Here is a 23337-nt window from a genome sequence, read left to right as displayed (position 1 = left end):
GCTAGGCCACACTGCGCTTCCATGATAATGTACAGAAGAAGCGTAATTAGTCAGAATATGTGAGACTATGTGGAGATATAAATTGAAATACCAATAATAATGATATTTGTTAAGCGCTTACTATGTGCAAAGCACTGTTCTAAGCGCTGGGGAGATGCAAGGTGATCAGGTTGTCCCAGGTGGGGCTCACGGGCTTCATCCCCATTTTTCAGATGAGGTCACTGAGGCCCAGAGAAGTTAAGAGGCTTGCCCAAGGTCACACAGCTGACAAACGGCTGAGCCGGGATTTGAACCCATGACCTCTGACTCCCAAGCTCACGCTCTTTCCACTGAACCACGCTGCTTCTCTAAGTGGGTGGGTGGGTGGATTTTGAGGGGAGGAGGGAGATCTCCTTCTGAGCTACGCCTGAGAAAGATGGAAGAGTCAAAGAAGGGGCAGGACGACGGAGAGACCGAAGAGGAGCGAGGGAGAATTTATTAATAATGATTACGGTATTTGTTAAGCACTTACTAGGTGCCAGCCACTGTACTAAGCACTGGGGTGGATATAAGCAAACGCAGTTGGACACAGTCCCTGTCCCGCACAGAGCTCACGGTCTTCATCCCCCTCGTCCCCCTCTCCATCCCCCCATCTTACCTCCTTCCCTTCCCCACAGCACCTGTATATATGTATATATGGTTGTACATATTTATTACTCCATTTATTTATTTATTTATTTTACTTGTACATTTCTATCCTATTTATTTTATTTTGTTGGTATGTTTGGTTCTGTTCTCTGTCTCCCCCTTTTAGACTGTGAGCCCACTGTTGGGTAGGGACTGTCTCTATGTGTTGCCAATTTGTACTTCCCAAGCGCTTAGTACAGTGCTCTGCACATAGTAAGCGCTCAATAAATACGATTGATTGATTGATTGATTGATTCATCCCCATTTTACAGATGAGGTAGCTGAGGCCCAGAGCCTCTGACTCCCAAGCCCCTTCGCTCCCCAGTGGTTTCCTCCCCGATGCTTTTAAACAAGCTTTTGTCTCCCCCATCCTAAAAAAAGAAACCCCTCCCTTAACTTCACGGCTTCCTGAAGTCGTCCCCCCATCTCCCTCCTTCCACTCCTTTCCAAACACCTCGAGCGAGTCGTCTACACCCGCTGCCTCCGTTTTCCCACTTCCAATCCTTTCCCTGACCCCCTCTGATTTGGCTTCCACACACTTCACCCTCTCCAAAGTCGCCAGTGATACCCTGTCCGAATCCAACAGCCCCTACTCCACCCTAATCCTCCTTCGACACTATCAGCCACTCCATTCTCCTGGAAATATCGCCTCACCTTGGCTTCACCGACACTGTCGTCATCAATCGTATTTATTGAGCGCTTGCTGTGTGCAGAGCACTGTACTAAGCGCTTGGGAAGTACAAGTTGGCAACATATAGAGACAGTCCCTACCCAGCAGTGGGCCCGCCTGGTTCTCCTCCTATCTCTCCGGCCGCTCCTTCTCAGTCTCTCTTTCACGGGCTCCTCCTCTGCATCCCACCCCCGAACAGTGGGGGTTCCTCAAGGCTTAATTCTGGATTCCCTTCTCTTCTCCATCTGCACCCACTCCCTTGGAAAACTCATCCTCTCCCGCAGCTTCAACTCCCACCTCTATGAGGATGCTTCCCAAATCTCCATCTCCAGCCCTGACCTCTTTTCCTTCTCTGCAGTCTCGCGTTTCCTGCATCTCTGCTCGGATGTCCCACCAACGCCTCCGACTTAGAATGTCCGAAACCGAACTCCTCACCTTCCCACCCGAGCCCCATCCTCCCTGCGACTTTTCCATTCCTGCGGACAACGCCATCCCCCTCCCCGACTCACAAGCCAAATGCCATAAAAAATTAAACGACGTCAACAAAAAAAAACCAGTTGAAGATGGAAGTCAGGGAGGGAAGAAAGGAGGGGCAAGCACTTAGATGAAATGAAAAGGGATGGGGTCTTAGGTGCAGATGAAGGGGCGGATTTTGAGGGGAGGAGGGAGATCTCCTTCTGAGCTACTTCTGAGAAAGATGGGAGGGTCAAAGAAGGGGCAGGAGGACGGAGAAACCGAAGAGGAGCAAGGGACAATTTATTAATAATAATTATGGTATTTGTTAAGCGCTTACCAGGTGCCAGGCACTGTACTAAGCAATGGGGTGGATATAAGTAAATGCAGTAAATCCCGCACAGAGCTCACGGTCTTCATCCCCATTTTACAGATGAGGTAGCTGAGGCCCAGAGAAGTGAAGAAGTCACACAGCAGACGAATGGAGGAGCAGGATTAGAACCCACGACCTCCGACTCCCAGCCCCACGCTGCTTTTTTAGGGAGATGCATCCCAGAACTGCAGGTCCCAGAGCGGGGTGGGACCTCTACATGGCATGAGGTCCAGCTCCCGGCCTTCCTAGAGGGAATCCGGGGCCGAAGGAGGGAAACGGGAGAGGCTGGGTCGGGGGAGGATGAAGGTCGTGGGAATCAGAGCGGGATGGGATGGAATATGTATACATGTTTGTAAATATTTATTACTCTATTTATTTATTTATTTTACTTGTACATATCTATCCTATTTATTTTATTTTGTTAGCATGTTTGATTTTGTTCTCTGTCTACCCCTTTTAGACTGTGAGCCCACTGTTGGGTAGGGACTGTCTCTATATGTTGCCAACTTGGACTTCCCAAGCGCTTAGTACAGTGCTCTGCACACAGTAAGCGCTCAATAAATATGATTGATGATGATGATGGAAGGAAGAGAAGGCGAGGAGGATGAAGCGACCTGGGTTCTCGTGCTGGCTCCACCTCTTGCCTGCTGTGTCCCTCTAGATTGTAAGCTTGCTGCGGGCAGGGAACATGTCCGCCAACTCTGTTAGATTGTCCTCTCCCAAGTGCTTCGTACAGTGCTCAACTTGGACTTCCCGAGCGCTTAGTACAGTGCTCTGCACACAGTAAGCGCTCAATAAATACAATTGATTGAATGAATGAATGAATGTTCTGCACGCAGTAAGCACTCAATGAATTGATTGAGTCTATATGTTGCCAATTTGTACTTCCCAAGCGCTTAGTACAGTGCTCTGCACATAGTAAGCGCTCAATAAATACGATTGATGATGATGATTGATTGGAAGAGCTGATGTTGTCCAGAGCTGGTCCGAAACCATCGCTCACTCGCCCACCCTCTGAGCTCCCTGCCGGGCCTGTTCCCTGCAATAATAATAATAATAATGATATTTGTTAAGCGCTCACTAAGTGCCAGGCACCGTACTAAGCGCTGGATGGATCCAGGCAAATCGGGTTGGACACAGTCACTGTCCCACCTGGGCTCACGGTCTCAATCCCCATTTTCCAGATGAGGGAACTGAGGCCCAGAGAAGTGAAGGGGCTCGGCCGAGATCACCCAGCAGACAATCAATCAATCAATCGTATTTATTGAGCGCTTACTGTGTGCAGAGCACTGTACTAGGTGCTTGGGAAGTACAAGTTGGCACCATATAGAGACGGTCTCGGCCCAACAGTGGGCTCACAGTCTAGAAGCAGCGTGGCTCAGTGGAAAGAGCACGGGCTTTGGAGTCAGAGGTCATGAGTTTGAATCCCGACTCCACCACAAGTCTGCTGTGTGACCTTGGGCAAGTCACTTAACTTCTCTGAGCCTCAGTTACCTCATCTGTAAAAATGGGGATTAAGACTGTGAGCCCGACGGGGGACAACTTGATCACATTGTATCCCCCCCCCCAGCGCTTAGAACAGTGCTTTGCACATAGTAAGCGCTTAACAAATGCCATCATTATTATTATTATCAGAAGCAGTGGAGCCGGGATTCGAACCCAAATCCTTCTGACTCGCAGGCTGGGGCATCGCCCTCAGTGGCGGGTAGGGACCGTCTCTATATGTTGCCAACTTGTACTTCCCAAGCGCCCAGTACAGTGCTCTGCACACAGTAAGCGCTCAATAAATACGATGGATTGATTGATTGATTGATTGGAGGGCACCCCGCAGTCCAGGGTGACCGCAGCCCGGAGCCGACGATGGGCCGGTAGCCACGGTAGCCACGGGGCTGGTGGCTTTCAGCGTGCCTCCATCCGTCGCACAGAGCAGCCCCGGTGGGGTCCCCATTCCGCAGGACGGACAAGATTCCAGGTGTCCTGACGCCCGGATCCGGGATGTCCGCTGTTCCCAAGGAAGGGTGGGAAGGAGGAAAGATGGACGTTCAGAGAGGAGCACCATGGAAGAGTCTCACCTGCCGTGTCCTTCTCGGCTGCAAGCTCGTTGAGGTCAGGTAATATATCTACCGACTCCCGAGCGCTTAGTCCAGTGCTTTGCCCACAGTAAGCGCTCAATAAATACGATTGATTGGTTGACCTTAATCACTTATCTCCTCAGGGCCTCAATTTCCTCATCTGTAAAATGGGGAGCCAGTACCTGCCCTCCCTGCCCCTTCAGCTGTAAGCCTGATTTGATTATCTGGAATCTGGCACAGTGCTTGGCACATAGTAAGTGTGCAGAGCACTGTACTAAGCGCTTGGGAAGTACAAGTTGGCAACATATGGAGACAGTCCCTACCCAACAGTGGGCTCCCAAGCGCTCTGCACACGCTGAGCGCTCAATAAATACGATTGAATGAATGAATCCCCCCAGCCCTACCTTCTTCCCTTCCCCACAGCACCTGTATATATGTATATATGTTTGTACGTACTTATTACTCTGTTTATTTTATTTGTACATATTTATTCTATTTATTTTATTTTGCTAATATGTTTGGTTTTGTTGTCCGTCTCCCCCTTCTAGACTGTGAGCCCGCTGTGGGTAGGGACTGTCTCCAGATGTTGCCAACTTGTACTTCCCAAGCGCTTAGTACAGTGCTCTGCACATAGTAAGCGCTCAATAAATACGATTGAATGAAGTGCTTACTCGTCCTCTCGACTGTCAGCTCGCTATAGGCAGGGAACGCGTCTACTCTACTCTTTAATAATCTCCTAAGCACTTAATACAGTGCTCTGCACACACTAAGCGCTCAATAGAGAAGCAGCATGGCATAATGGGTAGAGCCCAGGCCTGGGCATCAATCAATCAATTGTATTTATTGAGTGCTTACTGTGTGCAGAGCACTGTACTAAGCGCTTGGGAAGTACAAGTTGGCAACATATAGAGACAGTCCCTACCCAACAGAGGGATCAGAAAGTCCTGGGTTCTAATCCCGGGTCCACCACATAATAATAAGAATGATGACATTTACAGTGCCTGGCACATAGTAAGCGCTTAACAAATACCATAATTATTATTATTATTATGCGCTTACTATGTGCAAAACACTGTTCTAAGTGCTGGGCAGGTTACAAGGTGATCAGGTTGTCCCACGGGGGGCTCACAGTCTTAATCGCCATTTTGCAGATGAGGGAACTGAGGCCCAGAGAAGTGAAGTGACTTCATTCATTCATTCATTCAATCGTATTTATTGAGCGCTTACTGTGTGCAGAGCACTGTACTAAGTGCTTGGGAAGTACAAGTTGGAAACATAGAGAGATGGTCCCTACCCAACAGTGGGCTCACAGTCTAGAGGGGGGAGACAGAGAACAAAACAAAACATATTAACAAAATAAAATAAATAGAATAGATATGTACAAGTAAAATAAATAAATAAATATGTACAAACATATATACAGGACTTGTCCAAAGTCACCCAGCTGACAATTGGCGGAGCTGGGATTTGAACCCAGGACCTCTGACTCCAAAGCCCGGGCTCTTTCCACTGAGCCGCGCTGCTTCTCATCTGTAACATGGGGATTAAAACTGCAAGCCCCACGTGGGACAGGGGCTGCGTTCGACCCGATTTTCTGGTATCCACCCAGCGCTTAGTACAGTGCTTACTGTGTGCAGAGCACTGTACTAAGCGCTTGGGAAGTACCAGTTGGCAACATATGGAGACGGGACAGCGATTTGTCCAGAGCAGCCCAGCGATCATCATCATCATCATCAATCGTATTTATTGAGCGCTTACTATGTGCAGAGCACTGTACTAAGCGCTTGGGAAGTACAAATTGGCAACATATAGAGACAGTCCCTACCCAACAGTGGGCTCACAGACTAAAATGGATTTGAACCCAGATCTAGGTGGTAGGGCAGGGTGGGCCCTGCCGGCCAGGGCAGTTGTGGGGGGGCGAGGCAAGCGCTTAACAAATACCATCATTATTATTACAGCACTTCATCATCATCGTCATCAATCGCATTTATCGAGCGCTTACTGTGTGCAGAGCACTGTACTAAGCGCTTGGGAAGTACAAGTTGGCAACTTGGCACCTAGTAAGCGCTTAACCCCACAATTCTTAATATTATTAGTAGTATGATTGACTGATCATCATCATCATCATCATCATCAATCGTATTTATTGAGCGCTTACTGATTAATAAATACCGCGGTGATGATTAGGGACGTGCAGGCTGTGGAAAGGGAAAAGGCGGTGGGGGGGCGGGCAGGTGAAACTGCCCCCCCCATCCCCTCCCTTGGGTTCTCTCAGCTTCAGAGTGGCCTTGTCATCATCATCATCATCATCATCAGTCGTATTTATTGAGCACTTACTATGTGCCGAGCACTGTACTAAGCGCTTGGGAAGTACAAATTGGCAACATATAGAGACAGTCCCTACCCAACAGTGGGCTCACAGTCTAAAAGGGGGAGACGGAGAACAAAACCAAACATACTAACAGAATAAAATAAATAGAATAGATATGTACAAGTAAAATAGAGTAATAAATATGTACAAACATATATACATATATACAGGTGCTGTGGGGAAGGGAAGGAGGTAAGATGGGGATGGGCCTTGTTCCCCCCCCACCCAGGGCCCCAGGGGTCTCCCCCACTGCCCTCGTTCCTCAAATTCCAGCCCCCTCCCACCATTCCCCGTTTTCCGGGCTGGTTGCCAGGCATGGATTGGGAGAGAGAGAGGGAAAGAAAGAGGAAAAGAGAGAGAGAGCACCCATTCATTGCACCCCTCTCCCCTCCCTTCCAGCTGCCCCTAGGCACAGACAGGCCTCGCCCCCCCAACTGCCCTGGCCGGCAGGGCCCACCCTGCCCTACCACTCAGATCTGGGTTCAAATCCATCGCTGGGCTGCTCTGGACAAATCGCTGTCCCTATGTTGCCAACCTGTATTTCCCAAGCGCTTAGTACAGTGAGCGCTCAATAAATATGATTGATTGAATGAATGAATGAATGCGTATCCCTCTCTGGCTTCTCCCCTCCAATAAGAGTCATGATGTTTGCCAAGTGTTAACTAGGCGCTACACACTGTACTAAGCGCCGGGGCAGGTACGGTCCATTCATCATCATCATCAATCATATTTATTGAGCGCTTACTATGTGCAGAGCACTGTACTAAGCGCTTGGGAAGTACAAATTGCCACCATATAGAGACAGTCCCTACCCAACAGTGGGCTCGCAGTCTAAAAGGGGGAGACAGAGAACAAAACCAAATATACTAACAAAATAAAATAGAGAAGTAGCATGGCGTAGTGGATAGGCCACGGGCCTGCGAGTCAGAAGGCCATGGGTTCTAATCCTGCCTCCGCTGTGTGGCCTCCGAGGAGTCACTTTCCCTCTCTGGGCCTCAGTGGCCTCATAATAAAATAATAATGACAACGGCCTTTATTAAGCGCTTGCTAAGTGCAAAGCACCGTTCTAAGTGCTGGGAAGGTTACAAGGTGATGAGGTCATCCCACGGGGGGGCTCGCAGTCTTCATCCCCATTTTCCAGATGAGGTCACTGAGGCCCAAAGAAATTAAGTGACTTGCCCAAAGTCACACAGCTGACTAGCGGCAGAGGCGGGATTTGAACCCCTGACCTCTGACTCCAAAGCCCGGGCCCTTTCCACTGAGCCACCTCATCTGAAAAATGGGGATGGAGACTGTGAGCCCCACATGGGACAGGGACTGTGTCCAACTCCATTGGCTTGTATCTAGCCCAGCGCTTAGTACAGTGCCTGGCACATAGTAAGTGCTTAACGAATACTACAATTGTTATCATTATTATTCAATCTTTTTTTATGGTATTTTTTAAGTGCTTACTATGTGCCAAGCGCTGTTCTAACCTTTCTTTCAATCGTATTTATCGAGCACTGACCATGTGCAGAGCACTGTCCTAAGCGCTTGGGAGAGGACGCTGTAACAGTAAAGAGACCCCCATTCCCTACCCACAACCAAGTAGCTTGGCTCAGTGGAAATATCCCGGGCTTTGGAGGCAGAGGTCATGGGTTCAAATCCCGGCTCCGCCAACTGTCAGCTGGGTGACTTTGGGCAAGTCACTTCACTTCTCTGGGCCTCAGTTCCCTCATCTGTAAAATGGGGATGAAGACTGTGAGCCCCCCATGGGACAACCTGATCACCTTGTAACCTCCCCAGCGCTTAGAACAGCGCTTTGCACATAGTAAGCGCTTAATAAATGCCATAAAAAAAAAAAAAACAACTTACAGGCTAGAGGGGATTCCCAGTCTTAGGGGTCACAGTGGTGCCGGAGGCAGACGGAGGGGTGACTTTTGGGGGGTGTCCTCGGGTCGGGGGGTGTGGATACACACTGAATCCTCTCTGTTCCCACCTCCCTCAGCCCAGGCACCCCAGGATCCTTCCCGCTGCAGTGGGATCACCATCAATGGTATTTATTAAGCGCTTACTGTGTGCAGAGCACTGTACTAAGCACTTGGGAAGTACAAATTGGCAACATATAGAGACAGTCCCTACCCACCAGTGGGCTCCCAGTCTAATGTGTCCTAGTCTCCGGAGAGGGTGGGGGGAGCCGGGAAGCTGAGAGCTTCCCAATTCCCACAGGATGCCCATCCCTGCTGCCCTTCAATGCCAGACCCCTCAGGCACCCCCAACCCCAGCCCGGACCCTGATAGACCCCGCAACTCTCCTCGGCCTGGCATTGCCCTTCCCTGCTGTAAATTGCAGCTGAATGTCACTGCCTCCGGAAAGCCCTCCTGGGTTGAGCCCCACAGTTGGTCGTGGATGCCTTGATCGGTATAAAATAATAATAATAATAATGATGATGGCATTTATTAAGCGCTTACTATGTGCAAAGCCCTGTACTAAGCACCAGGGAAGTTACAGGGTGATCAGGTTGCCCCACGGGGGGCTCACAGTCTTCATCCCCGTTTTACAGATGAAGTCACTGAGACCCAGAGAAGTGAAGTGACTTGCCCAAAGTCACCCAGCTGACAGCTGGCGGAGCCGGGATTTGAACCCCTGACCTCTGACTCCAAAGCCCGGGCTCTTTCCACTAAGCCACGCCGCTACTATCATAATTATATAATTATATAACCTGTATATATGTTTGTACTTATTTATTACTCTATTTATTTATTTTATTTATTTTACTTGTACATATCTATTCCATTTATTTTATTTTGTTAGTATGTTTGGTTTTGTTCTCTGTCTCCCCCTTTTAGACTGTGAGCCCACTGTTGGGTAGGGACTGTCTCTGTATGTTGCCAATTTGTACTTCCTAAGCACTTAGTACAGTGCTCTGCACATAGTAAGCGCTCAATAAATACGATTGATGATGATGATGATGATAATTATGGTCCTTGTTAAGCGCTTCCTATGTGCCAAGCACTGTTCTGAGTGCTGGGGTAGATGAGAGTTAATCAGGGTGGACACAGTCGCTGTCCCGCATGGGGCTCACACTCTTCACCCCCATTTTACAGATGAGGGAACCGAGGCTCAGAGACTTTAAGGGACTTGTCCAAGGTCACATAGCAGCCATGTGACAGAGCGCTGAGTACAGTGCTAGGCACGCAGTAAGCACTTAATAAATACCACTTAATAAATAAGTAAAGTAAGTATTACTAAAGATTAATAATATAAATAATTAATAAACAAATAATTTATAAATTTGTTTATAATAACATTACTATATACTTATACATTATATATTAATATAATATGATTTATAATTTATAAATAATAATATAACTACTATAAAGTAAGTAAATATTAAGTAAGCACTTAATAAATAGAGAAGCAGCATGGCTCAGTGGAAAGAGCCCAGGCTTTGGAGTCAGGGGTCGTGGGTTCAAATCCTGGCTCCGCCAGCTGTCAGCTGTGTGACTTTGGGCAAGTCACTTCACTTCTCTGGGCCTCAGTTCCCTCATCTGGAAAATGGGGATTAATGTGAGCCCCCCGGGGGACAACCTGATCACCTTGTAACCTCCCCAGCGCTTAGAACAGCACATAGTAAGTGCTTAATAAATGCCACCGTCATAGCAGCCATGTGACAGAGCTCTCAGGACAGTGCTAGGCACGCAGTAAGCACTTAATAAATACCACAATCGTTAGTATTATGAGCACCCCAGGGACCCTGGAAGGGATGACAAGGGCAAAGGGAGTAGTAGGGGATAGTTGTCAGAAAAATGCCGTGTCCCAGGGAGGTGACTGGGCCAAGGTCACCCTGCAAGAGCCCAGGCCAGTCTAGAACTCGGGGCTCTCGCTTCCCAAACTGCGCTGTCACTCCGGGATAGAGCAGTCACCGCTTTCCCAGTGCCGACCTCGCTCCCATCCCAACGCACCCCCCAGCTGCTTGGGAAGCAGGTAGCTGGAATCTGGGATTCCCCCCTCTCCACCATCCCCGGCAGGCCTGAGCCCGAGGGGGGTCAGGGCAGAATCCCGGAGCGTCCCCAGTGTGTTCTCCTCGACAATAATAATAATAATAATGACATTTATTAAGCACTTACTATGTGCAAAGCACTCTTCTAAGCGCTGGGGGAGGTTACAAAGTCATCAGGTTGTCCCACGTGGGGCTCCCAGCCGTCACCCCCATTTTACAGATGAGGGAACTGAGGCCCAGAGAAGTGACTTGCCCAGAGTCACACAGCGGCCAGTTGGCGGAGGCGGGATCTTAGGAATCTCAGGACAATCTTAGGAATGTCACATCTGTTGGTCAAACTTTCCCAACGGCCCTCGGGGACAACGCTTCCGTCCGGGGCCTGGGATCGTGCAGGGAGAGGGGAAGCCGAGGGACATTCATTTATTCATTCAGTCGTATTTATTGAGCGCTTACTGTGTGCAGAGCACTGGACTAAGCGCTTGGGAAGTACAAGTTAGCAACAAATAGAGATGGTCCCTACCCAACAACGGGCTCACAGTCTAGAAGGGGGAGACAGACAGCAAAACAAAACATGTGGTCAGGTGTCATCAGAATAAATAGAAGTAAAGCTAGATGCACATCATTGACAAAATAAATAGAATAGCAAATATGTAAAGTAGAATAAATAGAGTATAAAAATCTGACTCCAAGGGCCCGGGCTCTATCCACTAGGCCACACCGCTTCCCCTAAAACAACCTGCTCCCCGCTAAGCTCCCAGGGAAAAAATTAGGGAGCATCTTTGTGAGCCAGGAGAAGTTGGTCCCCCAAAACACCCGTCCCAATCCTACCGCTTGAGACTCCCTGCCAGACTGTAAGCTCATCTCTAGGCTGTAAGCTCGTTTTGGATGGGACAAGCTGGGGGGGGCTCGGGGTGGTCGACCCGGTGGGCTCAGGGGTCCGATCCGGGCCGGGATGGTGGTCTGAGAGGCCGCGATGGCCCTTCCGGCCCCCCAACCTCTGTAGGATTCCGGGTCACTGCCAGCCACGGCTGGATGCATAATAATAATAATAATAATAATAAAGCACTTACTATATGCAAAGTACCGTTCTACTAAGCGCTGGGGAGGTTACAAGGTGATCAGGTTGTCCCTCGGGGGGCTCACAGTCTTCAACCCCATTTTCCAGATGAGGTCACTGAGGCCCAAAGAAGTGAAGTGACTTGCCCAAAGTCACCCAGCTGACAATTGGCGGAGTTGGGGCTTGAACCCATGACCCCTGACTCCAAAGCCCGGGCTCTTTCCACTGAACTGCACTGCTTCGACGCACCTGGGCTCGGGGTCTCTGCTGAGTCACCAGGCTCCAGTCAGCTGTATTTATTATTAATAATAATCATTATTATTTGTTACAAACTTACTAGGTGCTAGGCACTGTACTAAGTGCTGGTGTGAATGATAATAATAATAATAATGATGATGGTACTTGTGCAAGGGACTGTACTAAGCGCTGGGGTGGATACAAGCAAATAGGGTTGGACACAGTCCCTGCCCCACATGGGGCTCACAGTCTCCATCCCCATTTTGCAGATGAGAGAACTGAGGCCCAGAGAAGGGAAGTGACTGGCCCAAGGCCACGCAGCAGAGCCGGGATGAGAACCCATGACCTGCTTACTCGCAGGCCCGTGGTCTACCCATGCCACCGTGTTGCTTCCCAGAGTTTACCGTGTCACTGTACTAAGCACCGGGGAAAGGACAACACAACAATAAGCAGGCACATTCCCTGCCCACAAGGAGCTTAAAGTCTAGAGGGGGAGGCAGACAGCCAGAGAAATTGACAAACATCAGATATGGACTTAAGTGTGGGGGACACAACAATAAACAGACGCATTCCCAGCCCACTGACGGTCCAGAGGGGGAGACGGGGGAGAGTCAGGAATAGGCCAAGACGGACGTCCTCTCCATCGCTGATCCGCACCCAGTGATCCCGAACGGCCTCGCCACCGTCCTTCCTCGATTCTCACCCACTGAGGCAGAACGGACCATCTGAACCCCGGGAATATCCCTGCTTCGTCCCTTCCTCTCCCCCAGTGACCCAGCTTGGAACATCCTACGCCCCTGACTCTTTCCTTCTCCATCCCTGACCAACGCAGATCATCCCACCGCCGTTCTGTGTCCGAGTCCTGAGCCGGGCCGAGCCGGCGGACTGAGCCATCGCCGATGTTCGGAGCTGTTTATGTCTGTGTATGTGATGTATTTGTGCGGGTGTCTGTGAACACGGGAGAGGACTGAGCCATCCCTGATGTTTGGAGCTGTTTGTGTCTGTGCATGTGATGTACTTGTGTGGGTGTCTGTGAACACGGGCGAGGATTTGAGAATCCCATGCCGAGTGCCTTCGGAATTCTGCTTTCCCCTCCATCCTCCCTCTTCTGTGCTTGAGTGTTGCAAAGTCCAGTGTTAGTCTCAGGGTGGATTTGGGTCTCAGAGAGATAGGTAGATATAAATCAGGAATCAATCAATCAATCAATCAATCGTATTTATTGAGCACTTACTGTGTGCAGAGCACTGTACTAAGCACTTGGGAAGTACAAGTTGGCAACATATAGAGACAGTCCCTACCCAACAATATAAATATGTATATATATTTAGAGAGAGAGAGAGACGTGTGCTCATTCATTCATTCAATTGTATTTATTGAGCGCTTACTGTGTGCAGAGCACTGGACTAAGCGCTTGGGAAGGACAAGTTGGCAACATATAGAGACGGTCCCTACCCGACAGTGGGCTCACAGTCTAGAAGACGCGTGGTAAAGACACGGGTGGCGTGTGTGGCTTTGCGCGCAAAGAAGGCACGTGTTGGGTGTGTCGTCGTGCGTGTAGAGGAGGCGTGCGTGGTGTGTGTCAGTGGGTGGGGGGCTGTGTCCGCTGTCCCCCGACCAGGCTGGACCTGGAGTTCTTACCTTGATCTTGCGGAAGCAGGCCCAGAAGGCTTCCAGCAGCGGCATGGTGGTGGTGGGCCCGGAGGCCAAGAAGGGTCAGGGGTCGGTGATCCGGGGGCCGGGGGTCTTGGGGGGCTGGGGGAGCCGGGGCCAGCCCGTCCGGCCTCCAAGCCCTGACCACTACTGGGGAGAAGCGTCCGCAGCGGCGAGGGGGTCCGCCGGACTCTGGGGGGCCATGGGAAGGATGGAGGAGGTGGGAGAGGAGGAAGGGGAGGAAGAAGGATGGAAGAGGAGGAGAAGGAGAAGGAGGGGGAGGAGGAAGGGGAGGAGGAGGAGGAAGAGGAGAGGAAGAGGAGGGAAAAGGGGAGAAGGGAAGGACGAAGAGAGGAGGAGGATGGAGGAGGAGGAGGAGGGGGGAAAAGGGGAGGAGGAAGAGGAAGAGGGGGAGGATGGAGGAGGAGGGGGAAAAGGGGGAAGAGAGGGGGAGGAAGAGGAGGAGGAAGAGGGGAGGAGGATGGAGAAGGAGGAGGAGGGAGAGGAAGAAGGGGAGAGGAAGAGGAGGGAGAAGGGGAGGACGAAGAGAGGAGGAGGATGGAGGAGGAGGAAGAGGAAGAGAGGAGGAGGATGGAGGAGGAGCAGGGGGAAAAGGGGGAAGGGGAGGAAAAGGAGGAGGAAGAGGGGAGGAGGATGGAGGAGGAGAGGAAGAGGAGGGAAAAGGGGAGAAGGGGAGGATGAAGAGAGGAGGAGGTTGGAGGAGGATGAGGAAGAGGAGAGTAAGAGGAGGGAAAAGGGGAGGAGGAAGAGAGGAGGAGGATGGAGGAGGAGGGGGAAAAGGGGGAAGAGAAGGGGAGAAAGAGGAGGAGGAAGAGGAGGGGGAAAAGGGGGAAGATAAGGGAGAGGAAGAGGGGAGGAGGATGGAAAAGGGAGGAGGAGGAGGGAGAGGGAGAAGAGGAGGCGAGTGGGATTCAAACAGTGCACCGTTATCCGGTTGGCTGGGCGGCGGGCGGGCAGAATGAGCAGTCCCGCACCCGGGCCGCCCAGCCCCCCTCGGGATCCCGCCCCCCGCCCCCTCCCTCCTCTCCCTCCCCACTCCCTCTTCATTCATTCATTCATTCACTCATTCATTCATTCATTCAAGCCTACTTAGGCTCAGTTATTACTCTATTTATTTTATTTGTACATATTTATCCTATGTATTTATTTTATTTTGTTAATATGTTTTGTTTTGTCGTCTGTCTCCCCCTTCTAGACTGTAAGCCCGCTGTTGGGTAGGGACCGTCTCTCTATGTTGCCAACTTGTAATTCCCAAGCGCTTAGTACAGTGCTCTGCACACCGCTCAATAAATACGATTGAATGAATGAATGAATGAAAAGAGCCCGGGCTTGGGAGTCAGATCTTGTGGGTTCTAATCCCGACTCCACCGCTTGTCAGCTGTGTGACCTCGGGCAAGTCACTTCACTTCTCTGGGCCTCAGTGACCTCACCTGGAAAATGGGGATTAATAATAATAATAATAATGATGGCATTTATTAAGCGCTTACTCTGTGCAAAGCACTGTTCTAAGCGCTGGGGAGGGTACAAGGTGATCGGGTTGTCCCCCGGGGCGCTCACAGTCTTCATCCCCATTTTCCAGATGAGGGAACTGAGGCCCAGAGAAGTGAAGCGACTTGCCCAAACTCACACAGCTGACAGTTGGCGGAGCGGGATTTGAACCCATGACCTCTGACTCCAAAGCCCGGGTTCTTTCCACTGAGCCTCATAATAATAGTAATAATAACAACGATGGCATCTGTTAAGCGCTTACTATGTGCAAAGCACTGTTCTAAGCGTTGGGGAGGATCCAAGGTGATCAGGTTGTCCCACGTGGGGCTCACAGTCTTAATCTTCAGCTGTGTGACTTTGGGCAAGTCACTTGACTTCTCTTTGCCACAGTGACCTCATCTGTAAAATGGGGATGAAGACTGTGAGCCCCACGTGGGACAACCTGATCACCTTGTTTCTCCCCCAGCGCTTAGAACAGTGCTTGGCACATAATAAGCACTTAACAAATATTATTATTATTATTATTATTATTATTAAGCACTTACTGTGTGCAGAGCCCTGAACTAAGCGCTTGGAAAGTACAATTCTCCCTTCTCCTTTCTCTTCTACCTTTTTCTCCTTTTCCCTTTCTCTTCTTCCTCCTCCTCCTCCTTTTCCCCCTTCTTCCCTTCCCATGTCCTAGTGGAAAGAGCCCGGGGCTGGGAGTCAGAAAGTGGTGGGTTCTAATCCCGGCTCCACCACTCGTCTGCTGGGTGACCTTGGGCAAGTCACTTCACTTCTCTGGGCCTCAGTTCCCTCATCTGGAAAATGGGGATGGAGACTGTGAGCCCTGCGTGGGGCAGGGACTGTCCAAACCGATTTGCTTGGATCTATCCCAGCGCTTAGTACAGTGCCTGCCACATAGTAAGTGCTTAATAAATATTATTATTACTATTATTATTATTAGGAGAAACAATCCCTGCCTACAATGGGCTCACAGTCTTTCCCCCTTTCCTCCTCTCCCCCTCTCCCTTCTTCTCCTCCTTCTCCCCCCACCAACTCTTTTTCTCATTCATTCATTCATTCATTCATTCATTCATTCATTCAATCGTATTTATTGAGCACTTACTGTGTGCAGATCACTGTACTAAGCGCTTGGGAAGTACAAGTCCTCTTTTCCCCCCTTTTTCCCCTCTCCCCACTTTATGAGAAGGGCAGGGGGTGGGACACTGTGAGGGGAGAGGCAGGGCTGGGGTTGTTTCCATGCATTTTGACATTAAAAGAATATTCTGCAAATAGGATGCAAATTAATATTCACTCAGTCATATTTACTGAGCGCTTAATTGGTGCCGAGCGCTGTACGAAGCGCTTGGAAAGTACAATAGAGCAATAAAGAGAGACAATCCCTGCCCACAACCAGTTCACAGTGCTGAGAAGCAGCGTGGCTTAGTGGAAAGAGCCCGGGCTTGGGAGTCAGAGGACGTGGGTTCTAATCCCGACTCCGCCGCTCGTCGACTGTGTGGCCTTGGGCAGGCTGCTTCACTTCTCTGGGCCTCAGCTACCTCATCTGGAAAATGGGGATGAAGACCGTGAGCCCCACGGGGGACAACCTGATGACCTGGTATCTATCCCCGCGCTTAGAACAGCGCTTGGCACATAGTAAGCGCTTAACAAGTACCATTATTATTATTATTATTATTATTATTAAATTGGTTTCTGGTTATGAGAAGCTGGCCATCAGCCTGGACGTCGATGGTGGGATGGAGGTGGGAAGCTGTTAGGAGGAGGGAGGAGAGGAGGAAGGGGATGGTGGCCCAGGTTGGAAGGGTCTCCCCTCTCTCCTACCATATCCCTCCTCCTCTCAATCAATCAATCATATTTATTGAGCGCTAACTGTGTGCAGAGCACTGTACTAAGCGCTTGGGAAGTCCAAGTTGGCAACATATAGAGACGGTCCCTACACAACAGTGGGCTCACAGTCTTCTCCTCCTCCTCCGGCCTCCCTGAGGGTCGAATGGACCCGAAGGTGCAAGAAGAAGAAATAATAATAACTAGACTGTGAGCCCGTTGTGGGACCGTCTCTATATGTTGCCAACTTGGACTTCCCAAGCGCTTAGTACAGTGCTCTGCACACAGTAAGCGCTCAATTCATACGATTGAATGGATTAATAATAATAATAACATTCTACGTAAAGCACTTACTATGGGCTAAGTGCTGGGTTTGTCTTTTGCTGTCGAGTCGTCTCCGCGTGCTGAGCTGGGTAAGGGAAATCATTCTCTAGACTGTGAGCCTCTTGTGGGTAGGGAGTGTCTGTTGTTGTCTTGTCCTCTCCCAAGCGCTCAGTACAGTGCTCTGCACACTGTAAGCCCTCAGTAAATACAATTGAATGAATGAAAGTTGTTCTCGGCCCCTCATGGGACTCTCGTTCTGAGCTGGAGGGAGAACAAGTATTTCCACCCTATTTTACAGAGGTGGAAACTGAGGGCCCCGAGAGGTCAAGCGACTTACCCAAGGTCACACAACGGACAAGTGGTGGAGCCAGCCAGGATTCGAACCCAGGGTATAGAGGCAGGCTTTGGGGTGTCCAGGTCCTCACTCTGGCCCTGCTGTCCCGGGCCACTCCTCTGAGCCTCAGTTTCCCCTCAATGGTGCAGTGAGGTGCCTTCCAAAGGCCTTAATAATAATAATGGCATTTATTAAGCACTTACTATGTGCAAAGCACTGTTTTAAAGCTTGGGGGGAATACAAGGTGATCAGGTTGTCCCACGTGGGGCTCACAGTCTTCACCCCCATTTTACAGATGAGGGAACTGAGGCCCAGAGAAGTGAAGTGACTTGTCCAAAGTCACCCAGCTTCTGCTTTAAACTACCTAAATCCAACCTGCTGTCGCCTCCGGCCTCTGCTGTCCTGAGCCTCCACCATCCTCAGACTCCACCGCCCCAGCCTCCACCAACCCCCAGCCTCCACCCTCAGCCTCTGTTAATAATAATAATAATAATATCATTTTATAATAATAATAATAATAATGATAATGGCATTTAATAAGGGCTAAGTGCAAAGCACTGTTCTAAGCGCTGGGGAGGTTACAAGGTGATAAAGTTGTCCCACAGGGGGCTCACAGTCTTAATCCCCATTTTCCAGATGAGGGAACTGAGGCCCAGAGAAGTGAAGTGACTTGCCCGAAGTCACCCAGCTGACAAGTGGCAGAGCCGGAATTTGAACCCATGACCTCTGAATCCAAAGCCCGGGCTTTTTCCGCTGAGCCACGCTGCTTCTCTGTTGCCCCAGCCTCCCCCAGTCGCAGCCCCTCGGAGGCCGAGGGCCCAGCGGCCGCCCGGCGAGAGTGTCTATGTTGCCAACTTGTCCTTCCCAAGCGCTCAGCCCAGTGCTCTGCACACAGTAAGCGCTCAAGAAATACGATTGAACCAATGAATGTGTGCTGCCCTCTGGCGGCCACCGGGGGGAAGGCCCGGCCGGCCCGACGCTGCCAGCAACGCTGTGACTGTCCCCCCCAGGGACCCAGCCCGGACCACCTGACCGGCCCCTCTCCATCCCTGACTGTCCCCCAGTGACACCCAACACCCCTGACCGTCCTCTCTCCATCCCTGACTGTCCCCCAGTGACCCAGCACGGGCCACCCAACACCCTTGACCGTCCCCTCTCCATCCCTGACCGTCCCCTCTCCATCCCTGACTGTCCCCCAGTGACATCCAACACCCCAACTGTCCCCTCTCCATCCCTGACTGTCCCCCAGTGACATCCAACACCCCCACTTTCCCCTCTCCATCCCTGACTGTCCCCCACTGACCCAGCACGGACCACCCAACACCCTTGACCATCCCCTCTCCATCCCTGACTGTCCCCTAGTGACATCCAACACCCCGTGTCCCCTCTCCATCCCTGACTGTCCCCCAGTGACATCCGACACCCCAACTGTCCCCTCTCCATCCCTGACTGTCCCCCAGTGACCCAGGACGGACCACCCAACACCCTTGACCGTCCCCTCTCCATCCCTGACTGTCCCCCAGTGACATCCAACACCCCTGACTGTCCCCTCTCCATCCCTGTCCCCCAGTGACATCCGACACCCCGACTGTACCCCTCTCCATCCCTGACTGTCCCCCAGTGACATCCAACACCCCAACTGTCCCCTCTCCATCCCTGACTGTCCCCCAATGACCCAGCACGGACCACCCAACACCCTTGACCATCCCCTCTCCATCCCCGACTGTCCCCTAGTGACACCCAACACCCCAACTGTCCCCTCTCCATCCCTGACTGTTCCCCAGTGACATCCAACACCCCAACTGTCCCCTCTCCATCCCTGACTGTCCCCCAGTGACATCCGACCCCCCCGACTGTCCCCTCTCCATCCCTGACTGCCCCCCAATGACCCATAGTGGACTACCCCTGTTGCCTGACTCTCCCGTCCACCTTTGACTGTCCCCCAGTGACCCAGCACAGACCACCCAACACCCCTGACTATCCCCTTGCAATAATAATAATGATAGTATTTGTTAAGCGCTTACTATGTGCCAAGCACTGTTCTAAGCGCTGGGGTAGATACAAGGTCAACAAGCTGTCCCCCGTGGGGCTCAGTCTTAATCCCCATTTTACAGATTAGGTAACTGAGGCACAGAGAAGTGAAGTGATTTGCCCAAAGTCACACAGCTGACAGAGCCGGGATTAGAACCCATGACCACTGACTCCCAAGCCCGGGATCTTTCCGCTGCTTCTCATGCTGCGATCCCAGTGACCCAACACTGACCACTGTCACTGACCACTGACAACTCTATATGTTGCAACTTGTACTTCCCAAGCGCTTAGTACAGTGCTCTGCACACAGTAAGCGCTCAATAAATACGATTGAATGAACGAATGACCATCCTGTACAAGTACAAGTCTTGTACTTGGGAAGTACAAGTCTTGTACTTGGGAAATACAAGTCGGTGCACAGCACTGTACTAAGCGCTTGGGAAGTACAAGTCGGCAACATATAATAATAATAATAATGACGGCATTTGTTACCATCCCTGGCTCTGCCCCCAGTGACCCAGCCCAGACCATCCCACACCCCTCAATCCCCCATCTTCATTCTTGACTCCCCCAAGTCTGGCCCAGACCATCCCACACCCCTCAATCCCCCATCTTCATTCTCGACTCCCCCAAGTCTGTCCCCCCGTGCAGACAATTCGCCGACGCCGACTCTCCCGTCCAAACCTGAAACCCCCAAGTGACCCGTCCAACAGCAGAGACTCTCCCCTCTCCATCCCTGACTCTATAATAATGATGGCATTTATTAAGCACTTACTATGTGTAAAGCACTACTATAAGCGCTGACCCAGCACACACTTGTCCCTCGATCTGTCCAAATCCCATTTCCTCCTGCTCCTCTTCCTTCTCATCTTCCTCCCCCTCCTCCTCTCCATCTACACCCACTCCCTTGGAGGATTCAATTCACTCACATGGTTTCAACTACCACCTCCCAAATCTCCGGTCCTGATCTCTCTCACTCTCTGCAGTCTGGCATTATAATTCTATTATAGCGATAATTCTATTTGTTCTGACGATTTTCACACCTGTCTCCATGTTTTGTTTTGTTGTCCGTCTCCCCCTTCTAGACTGTGAGCCCGCTGTTCATTCATTCAATCGTATTTATTGAGCGCTTACTGTGTGCACAGCACTGTTGGGTAGGGACTGTCTCTGTTGCCGACTTGTACTTCCCAAGCGCTTAGTACAGTGCTCTGCACACAGTAAGCGCTCAATAAATATGAATGAATGAATATTCTATTTATTTTATTTTGTTAATTTGTTTTGTTTTGTTCTCTGTCTCCCCCTTCTAGACTGTGAGCCCACTGTTGGGTAGGGACCATCTCCCTATGTTGCCAACTTGTCTGTCCCAAGAGCTTAGTACACTGCTCTGCACACAGTAAGCGCTCAATAAATACGATTGAATGAATTTCCTCCTGTCTTCAAGTCATCTTTACATGGATGCCCTCCCATCACCTCAGACTTAAACTACTTAGAACTCCTCATAATAATAATAATGGCATTTATTAAGTGCTTACCATGTGCAAAGCACTGTTCTAAGGTTGGGGAGGTTACAAGGTGATTAGGTTGTTCCATGGGGGGCTCACAGTATTAATCCCCATTTTACAGAGGAGGTAACTGAGGCACAGAGAATAATAATAATAATGTTACTATTTGTTAAGTGCTTACTATGTGCAAAGCACCATTCCAAGCGCTGGGGTAGATACAAGGTAATCAGGTTGTTCCCACAAGGGACTCAGCCTTCATCCCCATTTTACAGATGAGGGAAGTTAACTGACTCGCCCAAAGTCACCCAGCTGACAATTGGCAGAGCGGGGATTTGAACCCATGACCTCTGACTCCAAAGCCCGGGCTATTTCCACTGAGCCACACTGCTTCTCATCTTTCCACCCGAACCCTGTCCTCCCGCTCACTTGCCCATCACTGTAGACGGCACACGGCCATCCTTCCTGTCTCATCAGCCCATAACCTTGGCGATATTCATTCAATCGTATTAACTGAGAGGTTACTGTGTGCAGAGCATTGTACTAAGCGCTTCTCTTTGACTCCTCTCATTCCACCCACATATTCAATCCATCTTCTCCTGCCTTGATGACCGTATCAGCCTCCTGTCTCTCCCCACTCCGGTCCATACTTCACTCTGCTGCCCGGATCGTCCTTCTACAAAAACGTTCAGGCCGCGTTTCCCGGCTCCTCAAAAACTGCCAGTGGTTGCCCAACCACCTCTGCATTAAAAACGAACTCCTCAATGGCCTCGCCCCCTCCTACCGCACTTCATTGCTCTCCTACTCCAAGCCAGGCCGCACGCCTTGCTCCTCTAACCATCTTCTCACCGTGCCTTGATCTCACCGCAGACTTCTCATCCACATTCCTTCATTCAATCGTATTTATTGAGCGCTTACTGCGTGCAGAGCACCGTACTAAGCGCTTGGGAAGTACAAGTTGGCAACATAGAGAGACGGTCCCTACCCGACAGTGGGCTCACAGTCGAGAAGGCATCCACATCTCGCCTCTGTTCTGAAACACCCTCCCTCCTCCTATCCGACAACGATCCCCCCCAACATCAAAGCCTTATTGAAGGCACCCCTCCTCCGAGAGGCCCTCCTTAAGTCCACTTTTTCTTTTCTTCATTTCCCTTCTGCGTCACCCCGACTTGCTCCTTCCACGGCCCTTCTGTCCGTGTCATTTAATTATTTCAACTAATGCCCGTCTCCCCTTTTAGACTGTGAGCTTGCTACAGGTAGGGAATGTGTATCACCCCGACTTGTCCTTCCACGGCACTTCTGTCATTTAATTATTTCAACTAATGCCCATCTCCCCTTTCAGATTGTGAGCTCGCTACAGGTAGGGAATGTGTATCACCCCGACTTGTCCTTCCACGTCACTTGTCTGTCCGTGTCATTTAATTATTTCAACTAATGCCCGTCTCCCCTTTTAGACTGTGAGCTTGCTACAGGTAGGGAATGTGTATCACCCCGACTTGTCCTTCCACAGCACTTCTGTGTCATTTATTTCAACTAATGCCCATTTCCCCTTTTAGACTGTGAGCTTGCTACAGGTAGGGAACGTGTATCACCCCGACTTTTCCTTCCACGGCACTTCTGTCCGTGTCATTTAATTATTTCAACTAATGCCCGTCTCCCCTTTCAGACTGTGACTCTGTTAGGGGATGTGTCTGTTATATTGTTGCATCGTCCTCCCAAGTGCTCAGTACAGTGCTCTGCACGCGGTAACTGCTTGACAAATACAATGGACTTACTTGACTGAGTTGAGGCTGGGCTGGTTGAGGGTAGGGGATGAGCCTGTTTATTGCCATATTGTCCTCTCCGAAGCGTTTAGTCCAGGGCTCTGCACATGGTAAGCGCTCAATAAATACGATTGACTGGGATTGAGTGGGATGGAAATGAGAAGGGAACGGAGACAGAGGGAGGGGAGGAAAGGGGGAAACAGGAGGGGACAGATACGGACTCTCCTCCTTGTCCCCAAGTTTGGCCCCGGGGTGGCTGGCGTGTGCCACCCCCCAACTCTCACACAGACACCCCCTCCCTCCCTCACCGCCCCCTCCAGCCCCTCTCCCTCCTGCAGCCCCCGCCCCAGACGTGGAGACCCCTTTCCAATGCGTTTTATTTATAAATCTCCGTATTAACAAATAATTTACGACTCATTGTGTAGACTTCCTATATACAGAGAAGGTCAGAGCGGAAGCGGAGGTGGGCCCCTGAAGGGTTTGGCCCAAGGCAGGTGGCGGGGGGGGTGGGGGGGG

The 23337-nt window shown here is 50.6% G+C and overlaps 1 protein-coding gene across 1 annotated transcript in view; it reads right to left on the bottom strand.

The window, feature by feature from the left end:
* The window catches only part of STARD8 (StAR related lipid transfer domain containing 8), a 75820-nt gene extending 62216 nt beyond the window's left edge, over positions 1-13604 (bottom strand). The window contains exon 1 of the mRNA XM_038748486.1: positions 13523-13604. Coding sequence (XP_038604414.1) covers positions 13523-13567 — 45 coding nt within the window. The 5' untranslated portion in view covers positions 13568-13604. The remainder of the gene's footprint in view (positions 1-13522) is intronic.
* Positions 13605-23337: the final 9733 nt, after the last annotated feature.

Source organism: Tachyglossus aculeatus, chromosome 6 (assembly GCF_015852505.1).
Source record: "Tachyglossus aculeatus isolate mTacAcu1 chromosome 6, mTacAcu1.pri, whole genome shotgun sequence".
NCBI lineage: Eukaryota > Metazoa > Chordata > Mammalia > Monotremata > Tachyglossidae > Tachyglossus > Tachyglossus aculeatus.
The sequence above is the reverse complement of the archived record's forward strand: the minus strand, read 5'-3'. Positions and strand labels throughout refer to the sequence as shown.